The following is a 24,871-nucleotide window of genomic DNA, read 5'->3' on the forward strand; positions in this document are numbered from 1 at the left end:
CTAGCCTATGAAATTCTGAAGTCTAAGAAATACGCTAGCCACACAGTTCTTAGTTTCTTCCATAAATATAGGAACTACACAATTCCCTTCCTCCTTTCTATTTAATATACCTACTGTAAAACTAGCTATAGTACTTAATTTCCTGCATTCCATAGAAATTATCATTATTCTTTGTGATTCTCCTGTTGGTTTACAAAAGAATTCTTCCAGTTATATAGGTAAATTTATGGACTAGAGGTCTTCATTAGGGGTGCATAAGAAAAATAGAGAATGATAATGACAGGGCACTTTCTCAGTTATTGAAATGAAATTTAGAATTTAGATTTCTTTTCCTATCCAGTTTAGATATAAGGCATAATCACTTTTTAAAAAAACAAAATAAAACCTTCCAACTTTTATTATTCTTACTTTACTATTAGGTTCACTAAGAAACTTCAACAATGCTATACTTGTTCTCAGAAAGTTAGGAAACACAGAATTAAGGAAAAGGAGTATTGAGATATTTTGGGTAAAGGCAGAAGAAGGAATTTCTCTATCTCCTCCTCTTCCTACACTGGTCAGTGGTAAGCAACTGAAAATTTTTGTAATTTAATCTCTTATCTGCCGTGGAAGAAGACTTCACTCACAGCAGCAATTATCCTAAAGAGGGTAAAGAGAAATGTTTTTTGTATTTCTCAAGAATAGGAGAAGAAAAAATATATACTGTATGTTCATATATGTTAAACTCTAAATATCCTGATTTTAGAAACATAAAATGTCTGCTCTATATTGGGCCATTAATGAGGTTCTGAGAATACTGAAATAAAACATGGTTTGTGCCCTTAAGGAACTTTTCAATAAGTAAAAAAGAAAATCAGCAATTATTACCACAGCATACAAAGTGCTACAGTAGAGCTCTGTGCAGGATAATATGAGCCCAGAGAAGAGGCACTTAACTCATTCTGGGAGGATCAGGTCATAAGCCCATTACCAAGCCCAACACGAGGTAAGATAAGGAAGAGTTGGGTAAATTAGACAAGAAGGGTCCTGCAAGCAGGAGGAGCATTATATATAAAATAAAAACTCAGAAGTGAAGGAAGGTTTGGTATATTCTGTGTACTGTAAGGTGATCCTGTGGCTCCAGGGAGAACAATAGGACAATATAAGAAAAGAAGCTGTGAAGGTAGATTAGGGCCTTAACATGATGACTATGACTAAGTAGTCTGTACTATATTCTTATTCATTCAGAATTTACTGAAGGGTTTAATATATGCTTTAGAAAAGTCTTCCTGACAGTGGGATAGATGATACATAGGATAGAGAATAATGTGGATTTCACTCAACAAACATATATTGAGGCTAGGCAATGTTCTGAGACCCAGGAGTATAAAAATAAGTGGCAACCATCAAGTTGCACTAAATATATATATAGTGCAATATATACACACACATACATATAATTATATATAGTATCTATTAATATACATATATTAAATATATATGTATGGTATATTATACTTCAACTTTCAAAAGAAGAAATGAATGGAAGTCATTTCAAGCAATCAAAATAAGGACTTAAATTAAGCATTGGGGATGAATTGGGAGATTTAAGATTTATTTAGGCAATAGAATGGAAAGCAGGTGGCACCTGAATATAAGTCAATTCTGAGGGTTATGGCATAGATTCTAGGATAATACTCAGGTATCTGGAAGAGAAGATGGATTATTGGTGGTGCTGATGACTGAAACCAAGAATGGAGAAGGTTCAGATTCAATAAATGGGGAAATAAGATGTATAATTAGTTTTTAGTTATTAGATTTGGTTACCTATGGGACATGCAGGTGAAAATGTCCAGTGAATGATTGCAAATACAGAGCTAGGAGCCTAGGTAGAGTTCTGAATTGGAGATTAGAGATACAGATTATAGAACAGCAGATTTCATTATAGTCTTGAATGTGTGTAACATTTTCAAGTTAGAGTATTTAGGGGGAAGTACTATTTGAAGGACAGGAGGGCAAGAGGAAGGAAATAAGGCCCCAACCAGTTGGTCGCTGGAATTTCAGAAGTATGTTAAGGAATTGATTATGAACAAGAGGAGAAATACAGGTTTCTCTGAGAACTGGAGGGAACAAGAGAGGAAGAGTAGCTGCAGATGAAAATAAATCTGCAGATAGGAGGTGGAGGTGGCAAGATGTTAACAGGATTATCATGTATGACTTGCAGCTGGAATCCAAAAAAGTCAAACCTATTTTAAAAAAATGCAAAACCAGAGAGTAAAATGGTGGTTACCCAGGAATTGGAGGGAGCAGATAAAATTGACGGTGTTGAAATTTGTAACAAGTGGTAAATAAACCATAGAGATCTAATTACAGTATAATGAATATAGACAATAATATGTACTATAATAATTTAATGTGATAAATATACAACAGCAATCATATTAGAATATATAAATGTATCAGTAACACACTGTACACCTTAAACTTGCACAATGTGACATGTCAAATTTATTCAATTAAAAAAAAATCAACAAAAAAATAGAAGGTTTATCATATAAGAGTCTTTTTTCCTGTGAAATACAAGATGAGGTCATCTACTGAGTGAAATAATTTTAGGATATTCTGTAAGTGGTAGTAAATAACTTCAGTTAAAAAATGAAAGAAGACAACAAGTTTCTACTGTATAGCACAGGTAACTATATTCAATATCTTGTAGTAACCTATAATGAAAAAGAATATGAAAATGAATGTATGTGTTTATGTATGATTGAAATATTATGCTGCACACCAGAAATTGACAGAACATTGTAAACTAATTGTACTTCAATTTAAAAAGAAAAAAGAAAGGAAATGAAAGAAGAAAAATGTTACATCCAGCCTTTACGATGAATTTTTGTCAGTCCATGTTTGTTGGTTATTTTTTCAGCAATGTTCTTAATATACAAGTGGAACAGCTAGGTGGCCAAATCCAGGATTAAGAGATTGTAGAGTTTAGAGTAGAAGAATTTCTGATTAGGTGACCAGAAAGTGCATACAAAAGCAATTGAAATTATATGCTTTGCAATATAAGCTAAAATCAGAAAGAAGCTACTCTAGAAGGAGTCCAATAGACTAAGAACAAAAAGGGGGTTTATGGCTGAAGTATTCATGAAGTAAGAGAACAGATACAGAAAGAGTAGAAGAATGTGAGTGTTCAAAGGATGGGTTATTGTCAATGAGTAAATATTGATGTTTAGGATTTTCTGTCTTCATAATGAGTATGCTTAAAGAGCTAAAGAAAAACAGAATCAAAGAACTAAAAGAAATCAGGAAAGCATAATATGAAGAAAATGAGAAAATCAACAGGATTAAAAATATTAAAAAAGAATGAACAGAAAATCTAGCTGAAATATGTAATAAGTGAATTGAACATTTCACTAGAGGGGTTCAAGGATACACTTGAACTGGCAGAAGGAAGAGTCAGCAAACTTAAAGACAGGTCATTTGAAAGAATGGAGTCTGAGGAACAAAAAGAAAAGAGAAAGAAAAAAGTTAGCAGAGCCTAAGGGACTGAGAGGACACTATCAAGTGGAGGAATATATTCATTGTGGGAGGAGAAGAGAGAGATTATTTTGAAAAAATTGATTATTTGAATAATAATAAAAAATTCTCAAATTTGAGGAAGGACATGGATATACAAATCCAAGAAACTCAACAAACTTCATGTAGGATAAATCCAGAAAGTCTTACATTAAGATATATCATAATCAAACCATTAAAAGACAAAGATAGAACCTAGAAAAAAGCAAGAGAATAGTGACTCATTATGTACAAGGGAGCCCCAATAAGACAGTCAGTGGATTTCTCAGCAGAACCCTGGCAGGCCAGAAAGCAATGGGATGATATTTAAAGTACTGAAGAAAAATACCTGTTAACCAAGAATTTCATATCTGGCAAAACTGTTCTTCAAAAATGAGGAGAAATTAAAATATTAACAGATAAACAAGTAGAAGGAGTTCATTATCACTAGACCTGAGCTACAAGAAATGCTGAGGAATGTCCTTTAAGTTGAAATGAAAGGATACTAGAGAGTAACTTGAAGCCAAGTGAAAATATAAAATTCTCTGGGAAAGGCAAATATATACACAAATATAAAAACCAGTATTATTGTAATTTTGGTTTGTAACTCTGCTTTTTATTTTCTATAGGACTTAAATGAAAATGTATAAAAATAATTGTATGTCTTTATTAATGGGTACACAATATATAAAGATGTAATTTGTGACATCAATAACAAAGTGGGGGTGGAGCTATAAAGGCATAAGATTTTTGTATACAACTGAAGTTGGTGTCGATTTAAGATAGATTGTCATAAATTTAGGATGTTATATGTAATCTCAATGATAACCACAAAGAAAATACAGATTATGCACAAGGAAATCAAAATGTATCTCTACAAAAAAATCAACTATATATAGAGAAAGACAGTAGTGGAAGAAATGAGAAACAAAAAGCTATAAGGCATACATACAATAAGGAATAAAATGATAAACGTTATTACTTTTCTACCAGTAATTATTTTAAGTGTAGATGGGTCACACCCTAATCAAAAGACATGGGTTAGCAGAATGGATAAAAACAACAGGATCCCACTATATGCTGTCATTAAGACTCACTTTAGATTTAAGAACATGCATACATTGAAAATGAAAGGATGGGAAAAGATGTCATGCAAAAAGTAACCAAAATAGAACAAGTATGACTATACAAATATCAGATGAAACTGATACTATGTCAAAAACTGTCACAAAAATAAGGAAGGACATTATAGATGATAAAAGGATCAAGTCATCAAGAAGATATAGCAGTTATAAACATATATGCACTGAACATCAAAACTCCAAAATATATGATGCAAACATTTATAGTATTAAAGGAAGAAATAGATAGTTCTACAATAGTAGTAGACTTCAGTTTCTTACTTTCAACACTTCCAGTAATAGACAGAACAACCAGACAGAAGATCAATAAGGAAATAGAAGACTTGAACAACATTATGGACCAATTGGAACTAATAAACATATATAGACTATTCCACCCAGCAATAGCAGAATTCACATGTTTTTCAAATTAACATGGAGCATTCTCTAGGATAGACCATATTTTAGACCATTAAAAATGACTTAATAAATTTAAAAAGATTAAAATCATACAAAGTGGAATGAAACTAGAAATCAGTAGCAGAAAGAAAACTGGGAAATTCACAAATATGCAGAAATTAGATAATACACTCTTACATAACCAGTAGATCAAAGAAAAACTCAGTAGGGAAATTAGAAAATGTCTTGGAGACAAATGAAAATGAAAGCACAACATATCAAAACTTATGGGATGCAATGAAAGCAGTGCTGAAAGGGAGAAGAAATATCTAAAATCAGTAACCTAACTTTACACCTTAAGAAACAAAAAAGAACAAAGTAAACCCAAAGCTAGCAGAAAGGAGATAGTAAAGATTAGAGCAATGATAAACAAAATAGAGAATAGGAAACTAATAAAGCCAATGAAACAAGAATTGGTTCTTCTGAAAGATCAACAAAATTGACAAATATTTAGCCAGATTGATTAAGAAAAAGAATACTCAGATAACTAAAATCAGAGATGAAAGGGGACAATACTACCAATTTTATAGAAATAAAAAATTATAAAAGCACTATTAACAATTATATATCAACAAATTGGGTAACCTAGTAAAATCGAAAATTCCTAGAAACACACAACCTACCAAGACTGAAACATGAAGAAATAGAAAATCTGAATAGACCTAGAATGGGACACTTCCTAACTCATTCAGTGAGGCCATTATTACCCTAATTCCAAAGCCAGACAAAGGTGCCATGAGAAAACTATAGACTGATATCCCCTAAGAATATATGCAGAAAATCCTCAACAAAATACTAGCAAGTCCAAATTCAGCAGCGTGTTAAAAGGCTTATACACCTTGACCAAGTGGGATTTATTCCTGCAATGCAAGGATGGTCAAATCAGTCAGTGTAATATACCACTTAAACAGAATAGTGGAGGATAAAGACCACATGATCATCTCAATTGATGTAGAAGATTGATAAAATTCAATACCTTTTTATGATAAAAATGCTCAACAAACTAGAAATAAAAAGAAACTTTCAATATAATAAAGGCCATATATGAGAAGCCCATAGCTAACATAATACTTCATGATGAAAGACTGAAAGCTTTTTCTCTTGAGATCAGGAACAAGACAAGGATGTCCACTTTCACTACTTCTGTTCAACATAATAGGACTTCAGTGAGTCCTACCCAAAGCATTTAGGCAAGAAAAACATTATTTAAATTGGAAAGGGAGAAGAAAAACTCTCTGTTTGCAGATTACTTGATCTTCTGTATAGAAAACCCTAAAGATTCCATCAAATAGAATGTTAGAAGTAATAAACAAATTAAGCAAAGTTCTAAGATACTAAAGCAACTTTACATTATATACATTATTGTATACATTAGCATTAAACAAACTGAAAAGGAAATTAAGAAAATTCAATTTACAGTAGTATCAAAATGAATAATATACTTAAGAATAAACTTAAGTAGGTGACAGACTTACACACTGAAAACTACAAAGTGTTTCTGAAAGAAATTAAAAGAGGAAACCAACATATGGGGGAAATCTGTGTTCATGGGTTGGACCCTTAATCTTTCACCATATACAGATTAACTTAAACCAGATCAAAGACCTAAATGCAAGAGCTAATACTATAAAATTCTTAGAAGAAATCATAGGACTTGATATATACAACACCAAAAACATAGACAACAAAAGAAAAATTAGATAAGTTGGACTTCATCAAAATTAAACTTTTGTGCATCAAAGGACACTATCAACAGAGTGAAAAGGCAACCCAAGGAATGAGGGAGATCCTTGCAAATCATAAATCTGATAAAGGATTGATATCTAGAATATATAAAGAACTCCTATGCTTAACAACAAAAGAACAACCTGATGAAAAAGTAGTCAAAAGACTTGAAATAGACACTCCCCAAAGGAGTTATACAAATGATGAATATGTAAATGAAAAGATGCTTGACATCATTAGGGAAATGCAAGCCAAAACCACAATGAGATACTGCTTTGTACCCATTGGGATGGCTATTATAAAAAAGAATTTTTTTTAGGTAAGTATTGGTGAGGATATGGAGAAATTAGAACTCTTGTACATTGCTTATGGGAATGTAAAACGGTATAGCCACTGTGGAAAATAAATGATGTTTCCTCAAAACAAAACATAGAATTTCCATGTAACCCAGCAATTCCACTTCTGGGTATATACCCAAATGAATTGAAAGCAGGGATTCAAAGAGATATCCTGTACACCCACGTTTGTAGCAATATTATTTACAGTAGCCAAAAGGTAGAAGCAAACCAAGTGCCCCTCAGTGGATGAATGGATAAACAAAATGCTGTGTATACATACAATGGGTAGAACAGTTGGTTCATAGAGATGGAAAGTAGTAGAGTGGTTCCTAGAGGCTGAGGGAAGGGAGTGGGGAGTTAGTGTTTAATAAGTACAGAGTTTCAGTTGGGGAAGATGAAAAAGTTCTGGAGATTGATGGTAGTAATGGTTGTACAGCAACATGAGTGCACTTAATGCCACAGAACTGTACATTTAAAAATGGTTAAAATGGTAAATTTTATCTTGTATATATTTCACAAAAACTTTTTTAAAATATTACCAAAAACCAAAAGTTAATATAGCCTAGATTCTCCTAGCTATGTTTTATTACCATTCATCTGTCATTCATCAGTTTGTATAGACTCACCAGCCTTTTACCACTTAGCTGTCCATACTCCAAGCCAGTTCTTCTCACAGTGTTTCTTCTAGTTCACTGCAGTTTAAGGCTCAGAAGCTCCTCTTTGAGAAATCAGTGTGCTACATCCATTTAAGAACATTTTGTCAAGCAAAGGCATCTGAGTATTCTAAATCAATAAAGGAGACAAAGACAAATAAGGCTGGTAAGTGATTTTTTAAAATATTATTGACCAAAATTACAAAAGCAGCACATACTTAATGAAAAAAATGGAAGTAATTCAAGACATACAGAATTTTAAGTAATGGTCCTGTCCCTCATTCCCCAGAGGTAACCATTGTTAGTAATTTGATATATATACTAACATATATATATATATACTTCCAGAATGTGTGAATTATATTTTTTCAAAAATGGAATTGTGCTAATTTGAACAAGGTTTTAAATGTTTTTAAAATGTCTTTATCTTCACTACCATCATCACTAAGATTTATTGAGGCTTATGTTAGTCAAAGTGCTTTACAGTCATCTGATTTAATCATTATACAGATCTTATGAAGAAGTCTTATTTAATTTTTCAGTTGAGGAAATTAAGTGCAGAGAGATGAAATGACTTGCCCACAACCACACCACTAACAAGTAGTTAAGCGAGTAGAACTATGATTTGAAAAAAATTGCTTGATCATAAATTTCATGTCTATAACTTCTTTGCCTAAAATCATTGATAGATAGTCTTTCAAGTTCACACATATAGAACTACCTCATTCCATTTAATAACTGATCATACCACTACGTCTTCCTTAAAACATTATTTTTCTTTAACATTCCAGACACCATGTTTGATTTTTCTCATTCCCTCTTGGGCTGCAGTTCCTCAAATCTTTTTTTTTTTTTAAGCCGAATTGTTTAATGAATGTATTCATATAAGTGCATTTTTTTTACAATTTTTTTGATGGGGAGGTAATTAGGTTTTTATTTATAACCTCCTCCCTCCTCAATCTTTTTTGTAGATTTATTCTCTACTACCAGGCTACTGCTTATTAGAGGTTTTCAAAGCCTTCATTGCTCTTACTTTATATTCTTGCATGAGCTGTTTCATCTTCTCCTGTGGCTTCAGATACCTATGACAGTGACTCCTAAATTTATCTCCCACTCCAGACTTAACTCTCTGAGCTCTAGACCCATATATCTCAGTGCCACTTGGACAGCACATTAAACTGAATGTCAGACCTGAACTTATATATCCACTGTTTTTTCTTACCTGCACCGTATCAAAGGAGTAATGAGTTTATAAGCTGCTGTGTGAAATAATACTGCCTTTTATGTATCCTAAATTACCTCATTTAAATTTCAAAGGATGATCCCTCATACTTGATCATCAAGTATATTTACTTTCCCTGGTCCCTAATAGTGTTTCTCTCTACCAAATTTTCCATTATTATACCTGCCACCACCATGACATTAAATTGTCTTAGAACCTTTAGTCTTTAGGAAAACATGACTATTTTTAGCTTTTCCTTGCAGTAGAATCTTTTCTAGACCATAGTAAAATGTCAGGTAATCTGTGTATTAAATGCTAGGGATTCAAAGATAGATAAAACATAGAATGCGCACTTAAAGTATTCATGGTCTAATATTGGTTATTTTGTTTCTTGCTTTGTATAAGCATTCATGTATACTCAGACTAAAAGGTCTTCTGACTGTTCCAAAGTAGAGAAAATTTTCAATCATAGTAGCCCCTGGCATAGACAACTTTTAATGTGCATATAGTATAAGGGAAGAGATTATTATATAGGGCAATGGTAGAGTTGGCTTGGCCCCAGAATTTGGTATAGGTAGGATAAGCTGTTGTTACAAAGAGACCAAGAAATATCATACTTAAATAAGATAGAAGTTTATTTCTCATGTAACAGCAGTCCAGAAGTGAGTACCAGGGCTGGTAAGGCAGCTTGTATCATCCTTAAAATGTGGTTTGCCTCTCTGGAATCATAGTGGCTGCTCTACTTGTTATCATCTCCCTGCTAGTGAGAAGAGAGAAAGAAGTGGGGCAGAGCAGACAACTTCCCTTTAATGATGTGGTCCAGGATTTGTGCAGGTCACTTCTGTTCATGCCCCATTAGGCGGAACTTAGTTACATGGTCACATCTCATAGTGAGGAAGGCCAATAAATACATTCTCTAGCTGGATGATGTGTCCCCAGTTAAAAATCTGTATTACTAAAAGAAAGAATGAGAATGTATGTGGTAATAATTAGCGGTCTTTGCCATATCTTGTGACTGACTAGTAAAAGTTGCCTGGAGAGTTTCAAATATCACAAGACTCCATAATGTGGAATTAAATGTTTAATCAGTTTTATCAGTTATACGAAGTTGCTTGTCATTCATTTCTGCCATTGTTCTGTGGGAGATACCAAATATATTTAATAAAGATTTAATTAAGTACCCTCTATTGCTTCTTTGAACATCTTTCCAAGAGAAGAATCAGTAATAAAATTATCAAACATCTGAAAATTTTAAAACTAATTGCCAATTTAAAGTCAGATTATCATAGTCATAAATGATTAAGTTACAGAAAACTTCCTACAACTGATCTGCTTGTCCCAAGATCCTTTGTATTATGTAATCAGAAAATATCTCCTTGTTGAGAAGAGAAATATGGAATAAAATGTATTTGTCTCTTCTTGCCCAGTTCTTGATTAAAAGAAAAAAATCAACAATAACTTGTATAGAAAGGAAGAAATAATTCTAAAATAGTTCAGATGTTGTGCTGTAAATTGCTTTTCTTTAATACTGATAAGAAAGGTGAAGGACATAGAATGTTTAAAATCATCTCACTTGCTAAGCAAAGAGGCTTATTGACTGACCAATGAGTCTAAGGTGAAGACCTCAAATAAGACTATTTGTGCTGCCTTTTTATCATAAATTACAGATCTAAACATTTTTCCGGCAATAAATGTAAAGCCATAGGACTGTGTTGTCAGATTGCTTTATTCTTGACCTAGTCTTGACCCATCTGAAATGTAAACTCTCAAGGCTTATGGTTACCTCTAAAAGCTTGTAAAACATGTTTTAGAGGATTGCATGAAGGCATAAAATTTATTTTAGGTACTACTTTATTTGGAAATGCCTTTAGCTTCACACTATTGTTTGCTACCCTTCCTTTTTTCCTTTCTTTGTTCCTCAAAACTTTTATCTCAGTGTGAAGTGTGAGTCGGGGTGGTAGGGGAATAAAGTAGTTCACTCTGGTTTTTCTCTACTGAAGCTTCTAGTATTAGAATAAAGGTGCTTCTGGTTGTTTCCGATCAAAGCCTTATTTCTTCTATTATACATTGTCAGTACTTTGCCATAAACTCATTTTCCACCTATCAGAATTTAAAATGTTTGTATCCTTTGTTCCAAGTCTTTATTTCCAGAAATATGTTCTGTCAAAATATTTAGATAGGTATGCTAGAATATATGTTCAAGTAAGGGAAGAGAGTGTCACTTTTTACTTTGTACATATATGGGTTTTTGTTATGGTGATGATGGTGGACATTTTGTTGTTTTTTGTTGTCTTTAACAAATGTGCTACTTTTGGGATTTTTAACAACCATTTTGTTTCTTAATCATCTTTGAGCCTATTTTGTCTCTTTGTAAACTTAGAACAACCAGAGTTTTTGTTTTGTTTTGTTCTTTTTTTTGCTTGACAGAATGTTTTTGATTCAATGGAGATACCACACTGATTTCTCAAAAAGAAACTTCTGAGTCCTAGATTACAATGAGCTAGAAGAAAGACTGAGAAAACTGGCTTAGAGCCCGGCGTGGTTGTGTGGTAAGTCTGGTGACAAAATTGGCTATATTTGATGGTAATCAGAGCCTTAGTTAATGGACATATGCATTACATGGTAAGAGATATTATGCAGAAACTTTGTTCATTCTTAAAGGAAAGGAACTAGAATTTGCAGATAGCTTATTATGTGCCATATATTTTATACATGCCATCTCCTTCAATCTTTCAAGTAAATAATTATTTTCATTTCAAAGAGAAAGAAACCAAGGCTCAAAGAAGCTGAGTAAATTAATCAAGACCAAAACACAAGATCGTAAAATAAAAACTTAAAATAGTTTGTCATAGTTTACTATTTGGCATGCAGAGAAATTGCTGACAGCACTGTCACCTAATAGTAGATAATCAGATGGATAATCTGATCTGCCAAATTGCTGATCTCCTAGTTTAGTCTTGGTATCAGGAGGGTAGGGGAGAGCAGGGTTTATAACCTAGTTATAGGAGACTCAACAGAGGATGGCTGAGGAATGAACTGTGTAAACCAGGATCTCTGAATTGTTAATCCTATACAGTCTCATTTTTTATAACCTGAAATTGAAGTTGATGTTTTTATTTTATCAAAGTTTTACATTAAACAGTTAGTTTGTGTCTAAAGTGTTATGTATTAGGATAATATTTAATTATCATCCTTCATAAACTGTGGAGCTCCCTTGTTGAGAGCTTTTGTGGTAGCCAAGCAATCCTTCAATAAAGCTTTTGTTCTCTTTGTTAATCTTGAAACAGTTGGAAAGGTTTTTAAACCAAGGTTATTTCTTTTAATCCATGCAACATTTACTCCATTTCTGTTCTTTTTAATAGAATTGGAGGAAAAGAATGGTATTTTTTCAGAATATTGGGATTCATTCTTGAGGAAGAGAAGAGAGAGTGTTTGACCTATTCAGAGTATTATGGATGACTTAAGGACACTGGAACTTTTTTTTCCCCTGTCTAGGAAATAAGTGCTTTGGAAAATATGAAAAATGAGAATTTTTAATGTCAGCAATAGGGAAAAAATTCAATTTATAGAACTCTTATTTTAATATTTATGAAACCCATGAAAACTTGAGCAGCTGTATGTCCAAAATTACGGAGAATGTGCTGCCTTAGTTTTGAAGATGAATTGAAATTTTGCCTAGATAAAGGGACGTTTCTTAAGCTTTTTGCTTTATTTATGATAGTCAAGAGTGTGTATGGACAACCATTTTTAGTAAATTCAAGATGTGTACTATATTTGATCACCATTGTTTTAAGTTTTGCTTTTGAACACTGAGAAAGAATACAAAGAATATTATGGCACAAGTACCTAAGTACCTGTTTACCTCTTTAGATGCTGGTAGACCACTTGTTCTGATAGTCTTTAGAATTGGAAAGAGTGTCAAATACACAGAAGCCAGAGTCATCTTGGCCAGATGGTGTTTGATACAGATGGATGGTTAGTTGTCATGCAGATCTCCTAGTTGGTAACTTGTTGCTGCCATCTGACTCAAAGAATCATTCACACACACTGGCTGTCAAAAGCATCTTCTCTTCTGTCTGTTTTAGCTGTCATGTCTGTGCTCTGTACAGAAGTGTTGACAAGACATTGCTGTTGTACATTTTCAATGTGGTTGTTGGTGATTTTTCTGTTTTGTGGGTTCTTTGATAGTGCTGGAATGTACTTTGTAATTGTATTATTTTTAAAAAACTACTGTAATAGTGCAACAATTATCTGACCTTTTAAAAGGACTTTTCAAATTTTAAGTTTATTAACATCTTGCTCAATGAACAAAAGCATTTAATAAAAAGGAAAAAAGCTTCTTATTTCTGTTAGTTTCCAAACATAGCAAATGAACTGAATTCTGCTGGTTATTTCCCAATTTGATAGACTATCCTCTTCTGGACTTTCCCTCTCATAACCTGGTGGCCAAAATCTTTAAACTATTTTCTGAATATGTATTTTCTCTTCTTGGTTTAGTACCTTTGTTTCTGATGGTATAAGCTTCCCTTTTTTTCCGATGGTATAAGCTCCCCCAAAAAAGGAGGAAAAAATCTTCACACATTGCCTTTTTTTTTTTTTTTTTTGCATCTGTTTTCTGAAACTTAATTTCCTTTTGTCTTATTTACCTACTGACCTACTCTCTCTGTTTTGTTTTCCTTATAGAAATATGAACAAAACCTTTTCTCCATTCTTCAGGTCACTTCTGAAGGCATACCTATTTGTCTGATATTTCCTTAACAACTTAATTCATTTATTTATTTGACTAGTATTTATTGAGCATCTCATTATGTGCCAGGTAGTGTCCTATACTCTGGAGATATCAGGAGAAAATAGTCTCTGCCTTTGAGTTTAAGGAGGTCATATTCTAAAGGGAAATCACACATATAAACAACTAGACTAGAATACTGTAATTGGTATAATGTAAGTATAGGGAAAGAGCAGTAAAAGAACATGGATCATTGTTACTCTGTTTCCCCTGATATCTTCCAGAGTATTCGTTTTCAAATTATTACAGAATTTGCTTGAGTTTATAAAGTACTTTATTAAGTGGTTTAAGAAATAGTTTAAAACTTCAACTTGAAATTGTTGATCTATTGATTTTTTCCAGCTAATGAATATATTTTCAGTATTACTCACTTATTATATGTTATATGCAGATGTGCTTAAGTATGTTTTTTAAGCCAGAAACTAGAAGATGAAAATTACCTGGCAGAGGTTTTCTGAGTTGGTTCCAAAAGAAAATACATGTCGTTTGGTTTCCCATTAAGGGGACGGAAAATATGTAGTAGATGGGCAATGGGCTGAGGCTTGAACAACTTAACATATTTATTTTGAGCCTGTTTGTAACTTACTCCTTTTTTGTACTGGTTACTTACAAAAAAGGTATATAGTAGAATATATACCTATCAAAAAGTAGTGAAAGAATAGGTAACTATTGTTTGATGTTTATGAAAAGCTTTGCCTTCTTTAGAGAAAATTCTAAATACACAGAAGTAGATAGAAGACTATAACATCAACATTTTTGCTGATTCCTCAGTCCTGGTGGCTCTGTGTAGCCAGGTAAATTAAGTTATTACAGAATTTGCACTTGGGGTTTAAATCCTCCTCATAGTCAATCTACCCACTCTTTCTCGGGGCTTGGATATAAATTTATGTAGGAATAAGAAGTCTTATTCTGGGAAGCCTAGCCCTAGACTGGAATTTGGTATTTAAGGTTCTGTTTTGAGACTCCTAGTCATAGGACATATGGTTCAGACAGATTCACAAGATTCATTGTTATATTCATAATAATAAAATTTACTTGGATTTTCTTTAATTGGATTCCTTTTCTTTTCTTTTTTTTTTTTTTTCCAGTAAGCATGTACTGAATACCTCCTGTGTATAAGTTACTTTGCAGAGTTTAATGGGAGTATCGAGTTATATAAGATTACCTCTAAGCAACATGCAAAGACAACACACAGCTTGGGTTACTGATCAGCTTTGTCAGTTACTCATGTTTGAAGTGTATTACTTACAAAATTTCACCTTTTATTTGGGAAAATGTGGTATTTTGCTTTCATTTCTTAAGCTAATTTATTTTGGTAATATAGGAATAGCTGTGTAATTTATAAAGAATTTTAGGCTTATTGGTCTTTGAAAATAATATTGCTTCACTAATTTTGAACTTTAAGAATTAATTCCAGATCAACTATTTAGTGTCTACTAAAGAACATTTGAGATTATTAGGACCTCATTTCATATTTCAAGGAATTTACAATTTAGTCATTTATTTATTTCTTCTTCCAATGATAGAAATTAGTAAAGAAGTTTTTAATAGAGTAATATATTTTTAAGGTTCTGTATTAATTTGGTAATTGTAATGAAACATTTTCAAATTTCAGGTCTGCAACATTTGTATTCTCTAAAGCAAACTCATACTGTCTTTCACTGCTTAATTCTCACGATCATTGCATTAAGTAGCAAGATGAATGAATTAAAAATGTTAAGGGAAATTGTGGTATTAAAGATAACCACTAAAGATTAACCATATGTGCTCAAGACACCTTAAAACTTAATCTAGGAAAGAAGTTTCTGATCAATATAATTTTTAAATTTATACTTGTCCCTTTGATTTTCATAGTGTTTTAGTTAGAGCTACTTCCTTTGTGTGTTTTTATACTCTAAAAATAAAATCAAAAGTGTATGTATTTAAAAGACATGAAACCCTAACTTTTTAAAGTTAGTTGATATTTATAGAATAACTTTAATATAGCATCTATTTTATCATTCATGCTTTTTTTTATCATTAAGGATTAAATTCTAAATTACTGTTTTTATCCAAGAAATCATACATTGAAACTCTTAATGGAAATTTCTTTAATTAAGATGACTTTTTAAATTTTACAGTGTTTTAAATGACTTAGTTTGTAATGATTATAAATACATTGCTGGAGCCTATTTTTAGCTCATAAATAAATGCTCAGTACTTGGGAAATGGCAATATGGGTAATTCGTATCTATGCAATTATTAATGGACAGTAAATGTATATACATGTCTGTCAGTAAATATCAGGTTAACTGGTTTTTATGTCAGCAGACTGAGAACTATGAGCAGAGAATACGTGAGCAACAGGAACAGCTGTCACTTCAACAAACTATTATTGACAAGCTAAAATCACAGTTACTCCTTGTGAATTCCAGTCGAGGTATGCTTATGTTAATTTTTTATGTATTTCTGAAACTTCTTGGAGAAAAGAAAGGTGGTGGTGAAATTTTTGTATTTTATTTCTCCATTGTTTCTCAATAGTTCTGATATTTTAATAACTGTAGTGCAGTTACTTACTATATTTATTTAAGAAATGAACACTTGCAGGAAATGGGAAAATGGATATGGACAGATACTATATGGTGGAACTCTAAGTTGACAGAACTTCCTAGAAGTCAATTTGGCAATAAATAGCAAAAGCTTTTAAAATGTCTGTGCCTTTTAAACCAAAAATTCAAGTTCTTAGAATGTATCATAAGAAAGTATTTCTTTAAGTACTCAAAGATATATATGCAAGAATGCTCATCACAGTATAATTTTCTAATAATGGAAGACTAGAAATAGAGAAATGTTCAGTAGTTAAATATTACAGTCATTCATGTAGTGAACAGCTATATAGCCAAGAAAAGTGGTAATAGGTATTCGCTTACTAACATGAGACATATTCATGATATATAGCAAAATGAGCAAAGCAAGATAAATAATAAGTGTAATTTTATTTTATCTGTGCAAAAACAAAGATTCTTGTGTGAATTTATATGTACTGAAAGAGAAAAATTCTGATAAAATATAAATCAAAATGTTAGCAAGAATAATTCACAGATAAAAATTGTGGGTAGCTTTTATTTTTTATTCTTTTTGGCATGACTGTATTTTTCTAATATTTTTATAATAAGCATGAAGTAGTTATGCAAATAATTATCTTAAATAAATGCATACCTGAAAATATGACATATAAAAGTTTAATTCCTGTTACTGATGGTAAGCTAAAGAGAGCATACTTCTAGTTTTCTAAATTCTACATATTTTATATACTACTGATATTGGAAGAGTAAGGGTTTTTTGAATTTAGTGGGAATGAAAAAAATTTTGAAGCAAATATGCTAAAATCTAAAGGGGCAAATCTAAATTGTCAAAATAACTTACTTAAAGAATTTTTTAAACTCATAGGTTAAAATCTCTACTCTTTAAAATTAGGGCTTTGGATTTGTATTCTTTTTACTTTTCCAGGTGGTACCAAAAACAAAGATTTCCCACTTATATCCAAGAGGCTTTTATCTTACAGATAATAGTTATGGCTGTGTCCCCCTGCGTGAAGACAGTGAAGCAAAGAAGAATAATTTGACTCTTGATGAGCCACATGAGAAAGGAAAATCAGGAATACCAAGAGAAAATGAATCAAAGGTAGGCTGTGCTGCCAGTTTATTCCCTGAGGGAAATAAGTGAGAAATCAGGTCCCATAGACTTCCTGAATTACTTTCTCAGTATTCTGTCACAATTGGGAGTGAGCAGGAACCAGGAAGAAAGTAGACAAAATTCTTTTCAACCTTAACATTGCTTCTGCAAAAACCAAAGTTCAAATGGTGATACATAACACATCTTCTTCATTTTATTTTCCTGGAGTGGATCCACGACTGGAATTCTAAACAGAAGTTCTGTATATACAAACAAATGACTTACATGTTCCTAAATAGAAGCACTACTTCCAAGTAAAATAGAGGCTTAAATTTCATATTTCCTACTTTTCTCTTTTCTATTATCATAGGCATTTAACAAAGAAATAAAAGATTTAACAAACAAAGATTAAACTAAGAAAGTAAGACACAGATGATTCTGGGCTAGAAAATAGCACTCCAGCTTTCCAATTGCCTTTGCTTAATTAAAACACAAAATCCATGTAAAAAGCTTAAGCAAAAATCTTCACTAAAGCAATGTAGAGAGGAATATTGCATATCTGCAGACATGTACAAGGATGTTCATGCTACATGGGTTAGAAACAACCTAAACATCCATCAAGAGCAGAATGGCCCATCTTTACAATTAAACATTTTAGAAGAATTAAACTAAATACTTATATGTTAATATGCCTAGATTTCAAAAACAAGGTTGAATAAAAAATGGAAATTACAAAATGATAAATTGGGAATAATTAATGTAGGTTTTTCAATCATATAAAACATTCTGACATCATTTATAAAAACACAAATATGTAGTAAAACTATGAAAACATAGACAGGGAGGGTGTACACATCTCCCAGTTCATATTTCTTTATTCAGAATCATTATTGGGTTTTTAACTTTCTTGTTTGTTTGTTTTGGGGGGGTAGTTAGGTTTATTTATTTTTTAATTTATTTTAATGGAAGTACCAGGGATTGAACCCAGGACCTTGTGCATGCTAGGCATGCACTCTACCACTGACCTATACCCTCCTCACCAAGAATCATTATTGGTTTTTTTATTTGAATCATTTAGCTCTCTTCTCCCCCACTCCAATTTCCATTTATCTAAAAATGCTAATAAAGACAAGAAACCATGACACTGGAATATGTTTAGGTTTATTTTGCAAAAGACAAAATTCAGGAATGCTGCTTATAAATTTAGTGCTTAAGTAAATAATGTTTACAGTCCATTTTCCTATTTCTAGGACTTCTATATGTCATTGTTTACCATTAATTTTTAGTCAAAATTCTTATATTTATTACAATTTTAACATTTCTTTGAAGATAATAAAATATCTCCAGTTCAAAATACATACAAGGTATTTCTGAAAATAGCAATCTAGATTAGAACAAAAGGGATGATGTGAAAAGCTCTAACGTATATTAATAGTATAATTTATTTTAAACTTGGATAATTTGTCATTATTTATAAAAGTTTTCAGTTTGTCAATTAGTGTTCAAAGGGAATCTTCAATAGAATTCTTTTTTTTTCTTCTTTTGAGTAAAGGTGGATTTATTTAGAAATACATACTGCATAGAATGTAGGCTGTTTCAAAAGGCAAAAGAAAGGCCATGAGGTGTGGGGGTTGGGTGCTCAAATTAAAGTAAAAGTAGTTACATACTCCATAGACAAGAGTGCAGGCCATCTCCGAAGATGAGGGAGTGAGAGGTGGCCACGAGGCACTGTGTTGCCAGTTGTTTATGGGAACAGAATTCTTTTTTAAATGACATTGGTTTTAATTTGTAAGATATTTTTATCTATAAAATATGTATCTGGACACCTGGGCTGAAATTAAGTGTAAGAAACAGAAATCATGTCAAAGATAGCTTATTTCCAAAAAATTAATAATGTTGCATCAATTGTAACTTATATTTGTGGACAGACAATAAGAGGGAAAAAATCTAAATCTCCAACTAAGAAATAAATCTAAATTCATTGAGTTCTCTTAATTATCTTTACTAATAGGAAAAAGATTTATTTGCCACTTATTTAATACTTTGAATAGCTCATCAACTCAGTCTTCTTATACTATGATAAAAGTTAATGGTCTTATATTTCAACTTTCTCATCTTTCTTTATACATATAGAGCCAAAGTGCTAATGAGGCCTAAATATGTAAAGGATTAAAGAGAAAAGAAAATACATTTTAAAAGAATGGATAAATTGGATTTGTTGAATATTTAAGAGCTGGCTGTATATTCATTGTAAACAATTAAGCTGAATTTAGAAAAATACTGGCCAATTGAAATTAAAATGTTTTCCATTGGCATATATGTTGATCTATGCTTATTAAGTTATAATTAAATTCACTTTTAGCTAATACAAGTGAAATCCTTTCCTGAAGAACTTTGAATGATGTGGATATATTAGGGTTTTTCCAAAATGAAAAAGTTCCATATTGGTTGGTTGCAATTTTGCAAAAGTATGCACGTACACACAAGACAAGAACTAGAAGGCAGTATGCAGAAATGCTAAGGGAATGGTACAGTTTTTTTGTTTTTAACATGCTTTTATATTATTAGTCTTCTCAAAAACTAACTGATTTTAGAAATCACATTCCCAGTCAGTTGGCCTACCCTCTGTAATGGATCAGCAAGTTAATAGAAATCCTTTGAACTAGTAACAGAAGGAAGCTACTACTACCCACCTACAGTGCTTTCCTCCTCCTGTTGGTGGGTAGTTTGAAGATTTGTTTTCTTTAGACTGTTTATCTTGCTTATCTTGGTTAGGATATTTGAGAAGGGAAAGACCCTTAGACATTTTGGCAAATGACCACTCAGGCTGCCTTGGAAAATGAGACACAGAGTAGAGGGAAAAGGAAGGAGTATATTGAGGGGAAAGAGGCCCTTTTAGAAAATTATATTTGAGAAACGTGAAATTTATAGTTGAGTTTTTGTTCTTGGTAATCCTACACAAAGAGCATGCAAGAGCGGTTGATTTCTAAAAGGACATATAGAAGTCAAGATAGCAGAACCTGTATCATTGGATGACCCTTAGTATTCTCCTTATAGTTCAGAAGCATTACAGAAGTATTCAGTTTAATGGAAAACCTGAGTTTCACTTCTTGTACACAACAGTAGTTTGCTCAGTATTTCTTGATGAGCTAGGATTCATTGTATTATCAGTCATATAACAAAGTACCCCAAATTTACCCCAATACTTAGCAACAGCTATTTATTGTCTCACTTTCTGTGGGTCAGAAATTCAGGAGTGACTTAGCTGCGTGGTTCTGATTCAGGATCTCATGTGATTGAAGTCAGATGACTGAAGCCCTTGCCCATAGTGGAAGGATCCACTTTCAGGATGGCTCACTCACATGACTGTTGGCAGGAGACCTCACCATATGATCCTCTCCTCACAGAGTGCCAGCTATCTTCTAAGAAATCTAAGAGAGCATGGAGGAAGCCACTGTACTTTCTACAGTCTAGTCTCTAAAATCACATACCTTCACTTCCACTTCATTCTGTTCATTAGAAATAAGTCACTAAGTGCTCCAGAGACAAGGAAATAAGCTCTTCATCTTGAAAGAAAGAATCAAAGATTTTGTAGATGTATTTTAAAAGCATCCCAGGGATTGCAGATTGTGGTGTGTAGAAGAGGGTATCAGAGATCAAGGGTGTGGTGGGGAGTGGTACTTCATTTGCCATATGATAAATATTAATGAAAGGTAAAGGAACCTGGCAGAACTTAATAATCAATTCAGCTTCCTGAATCCTATCATTATTAATCTCAGAGGAAAGAAATATCATAATTTATCTTGAGAATAATTTCAGAAATTCTGTTATGAATATAGACGTTCCAGGGATTAGCTGAGCAGTGCTTTAGAGAATCAAGAAACTGTTGCATGTTATTACTTACTCTCTTTTATAACTGATTTTTAAAATTAAAAATATTTATATGTAAGAAATCAAATAACACAAAAATATACACACTTATTCTTGACAAAGACTACTATCTCGTTTGCAGGACACCATTGTCAGACATAGTAACATATGTCATGACAGTTATTATTTAACAAATTATAGTTTAATGTAAATACATATTGGCATTGTTTAATTCACTTTTTTTTAAACTACGATTGTAATATACTGGGTCATTTTTATGATCTTAGAAATGAGATATTTTAATAATACTGTTTCTGGGAAGCACTTCAGTTGCCAAACTGAATGCTATCCTTGATGTCTAGGGTTTGACAAAAAATTTTGCCCTCATCTTTCTATCCTATTTTTTGTTTTTGTAGAAGTTATACAAAAGTCTAGAATGTTTTGATGCAAGAAAAAATGTAGAGTGCAGTAATATAGAATACATAAAAGAATTTGGGGATATTGGTAATTTTTCTTTACTCATTCATTCAGTAACTCTGAACTGCCCTCCGACTTAGAGTCTTGGTTTAATAACCAAAATAGACATTATTGAATGTTGTAAAGTTATTTCAGATTCTAGGATCCAAGATATGAAGTAGATTATAGTATGAGTTTATTTGAAGTTTTAACTATTTAGAGATCATGTGTTCATGTGTACAAAGAGCTTTTATTTAATTTTTTTAGAGGAGGTACTGGTGATTGAACCCAGGACTTCATGCATGCTCAGCATGTGCTCTAGCACTTTGAGCTATACCCTCCCCACAAAGAGCTTTTTTATGCTTTATTTGTTTTTCTATATACATGATTTATTCTTTTTATATATCTTTTTTCGTCTGAGTTACAAGCTTTAGTCAAAAATTTAAAAACACAAAGAATGCAGTTGTTACTGAAAGATGCCAGACAGTTGGCAGAATTCTAATGTAGCTACTATCATTGTGATTAGATCAGCAGATACATGGTAGCTTTGAGCAGGAAAGATTTTGTAGGTTTAGAATAGTAAAACAGTGATGAAGCTGGGGAGCTGCCATCAGTGCTAACATTAAGGAAATAAGATTGCTGTACCTGGCAACTGCAAGTAAACATAGAAGCTCTGACATGTTTGAAGAAAGCTGATGTCTGAAAATTCACTTGTCAGTCACTTAGACAAAAAGTATTTCTTGAACTCCGTTTATTTGCCCAGTCTTGCTAGTCCTGGATAGGAATACAAAAAAAGAGTAAGACAAGATCTGTCCCCTTTAAGGAGCTACAGTCTGGTTGGGGAAACAAAGATTTGGAGACCCAAAAGCAATTAGCAAGCATTATGACAATGTAAAGTCCTAATTACATGACAAAATGAAATCCTAATTATCAATTTATGGTACAGAGAAAACATATAGGACCTTAATTTAAAAATAAAAACTCCCACTGAGCTGAAAGTAGGCTTGAGCAGGTGCTCAACATTTAGTTTAAGTAGGGAAAAGAAAACAAATTCTTAACTTGCTTATATCTTGGTAGTTAGTATGTGCATAGATATGTAGACTTAAATTTTCTGCAGTATTTTAATGGAAGAAGAATAATTTCTAGGCAAGAATCAGTATTATTCCAGGCCACTTTGGAGAACATTAAATAAACTGAAAGCTAAAACGGAGGGTTTTGGAAGAACAATTTCATTTACTATAACCTTTTTTAAATTATTGACATAATTATGACTTGAGAGGAGAGAGTGTTTCTTAACCTTTTTGTTAACTTTAATCTATGGACAGTTTTAGTGAGAGACATTTACCCATGATGTGTTTCTCGAGTTACTATGTATGACATTTTCTACAGGAAGTGTATGAAGTTTAACCTGATCTGCTTTCTGGGCTTCTGTAGCTTATAAAATCCTAGTCTCACAAGTTTAGGTCTTGGATGGCATCCCCATCCTTGAACTGTTCATATCTCATATACTCTGGACTTGAGGTGCACCTCCCACTCAGGGATCTCCATCTGAGTTTCAGGCCCCCATAGCTTCTCTCAGCGCTCTGGATACTTTCTGTATCGCAAATCTCTTTGGTTAAATAGCTATATATTGTCAGGTACCTGATTTTATATACATTGTAAAGGCTTTAGAGTATCATATACAGGTATATGATAAAAATGTTTTTATTATTTGAAAAAAAGTTAAAAACTAGACCATTAGTCAAGATATGTAACTATCAAGTGGTTTCCGTGGCGAAGCAAATGTGGTTTGTATTATCTTTATCATAGTACCTTTCTTCAGAGAAGAACTTGAAAAAAATATGACTACTTATGTTCATTACTCAAGTTTAAAAAAAAATTATCCCTATATTCCTTTAATGCTTGATTCCTCCTTTTTGTAATCTTTTATTAAATAGAAATGCCCACAATGCAGTGGCATATGCCAGTCTAGCCTGGGGATTCCAGAGCATTGGAGAAGATGTGCACGTGTATAGCAACGTGGCTTCTTGGTCAGAGCAAATGTCCCATTCCTCCTGGTTTTATTTCTGGAGATTGGATCAAATATGCCTTCTTTTTATATATAACACTTCTATATTACTTTTCTTTTGAGATTAGTCTTGCTTATAGACTCTCTGGTAGAGTAATAATTAGAAGGAAAAAAGTTACTTTCAGCAAGTTCATTTATTAAAGTTCAGAGTTTTTCCCAAAGTGTTATAATAAATATATCATGAACTCTAAGGGAAAAAAATGTTGATTTCCAAAGCATTTTAATATTTACATTGAAACTTCTGTTGTAGAAATTGTTTGCAAAGCTGAATTAGTAATCCATCATAACCCTTTCCTGTTCTGGGTCTCTTAATATATAATTTTAGGGTTTTTGCTTTGTTATTAATACTGGAAATAATTTTTGAGAGGAGAAGAAAATGAGAAGCAGCATATCACTGTTTAAATTCTTTTCCTTGGCTTCTAAACAAATTTGAATATCTCTAATGTGGCTTTTCTCCCCTTATTTCCCCTTATTGTACCCTTTCTCATATTTCCCATTTTTCTTTTTTCTACTCTTCTCCAGAGCCTACAAACAGAGTTGGTATATTCTATTCAGCCTTAATTTCTTTTGACTAAGGCATGAAAGGCTGTTTTTTCAACCTCAGCAGGTTAGGGCTGTTCCCCTAAAACAATCTAGTTTCTCTTATTAATGTAATCTGTTATCCCAAAAGTTCTCAAAGTCTATTTTGAAGGTGTTTGTTTTTCAGAGTTAGAAATCCTTCTGCATTTGATCTGTTGTGATATGTTGTGGTGGGTGGTTTTGGGGTTTGGGGGCTTTGGGGGGTTTTTTGGTTGAATTACATGGAGAACATCCAGCCTTACATAGATATGTTGTTGGGAAAGGGAAGAGTATTTTAATAATCTTTTTAGAAATTGTGGATATTCTTCTTTGATACTATACCCAAACTTGATAGTGGTAGTTTCTTAAATGTTAGCTGCAGTATAAAAGCTGAAACCAACAGACTTTTCCGCTACATTAAAAG

The 24,871-nt window shown here is 32.5% G+C and overlaps 1 protein-coding gene across 8 annotated transcripts in view; it reads left to right on the top strand.

The window, feature by feature from the left end:
* Positions 1-24,871, top strand: part of TANK (TRAF family member associated NFKB activator) — a 79,829-nt gene that overhangs the window by 33,038 nt on the left and 21,920 nt on the right. For 6 of the 8 annotated variants that reach the window (XM_014552451.2, XM_032479565.1, XM_014552449.2 and 3 more), the window contains exons 3-4: positions 16,149-16,260; positions 17,386-17,504. In XM_014552451.2, coding sequence (XP_014407937.1) covers positions 16,149-16,260; positions 17,386-17,504 — 231 coding nt within the window. The remainder of the gene's footprint in view (positions 1-16,148; positions 16,261-17,385; positions 17,505-24,871) is intronic. The other 2 variants (XM_032479567.1, XM_032479563.1) reach the window with 1 other exon arrangement.

Source organism: Camelus ferus, chromosome 5, assembly GCF_009834535.1.
Source record: "Camelus ferus isolate YT-003-E chromosome 5, BCGSAC_Cfer_1.0, whole genome shotgun sequence".
Taxonomy (NCBI): domain Eukaryota; kingdom Metazoa; phylum Chordata; class Mammalia; order Artiodactyla; family Camelidae; genus Camelus; species Camelus ferus.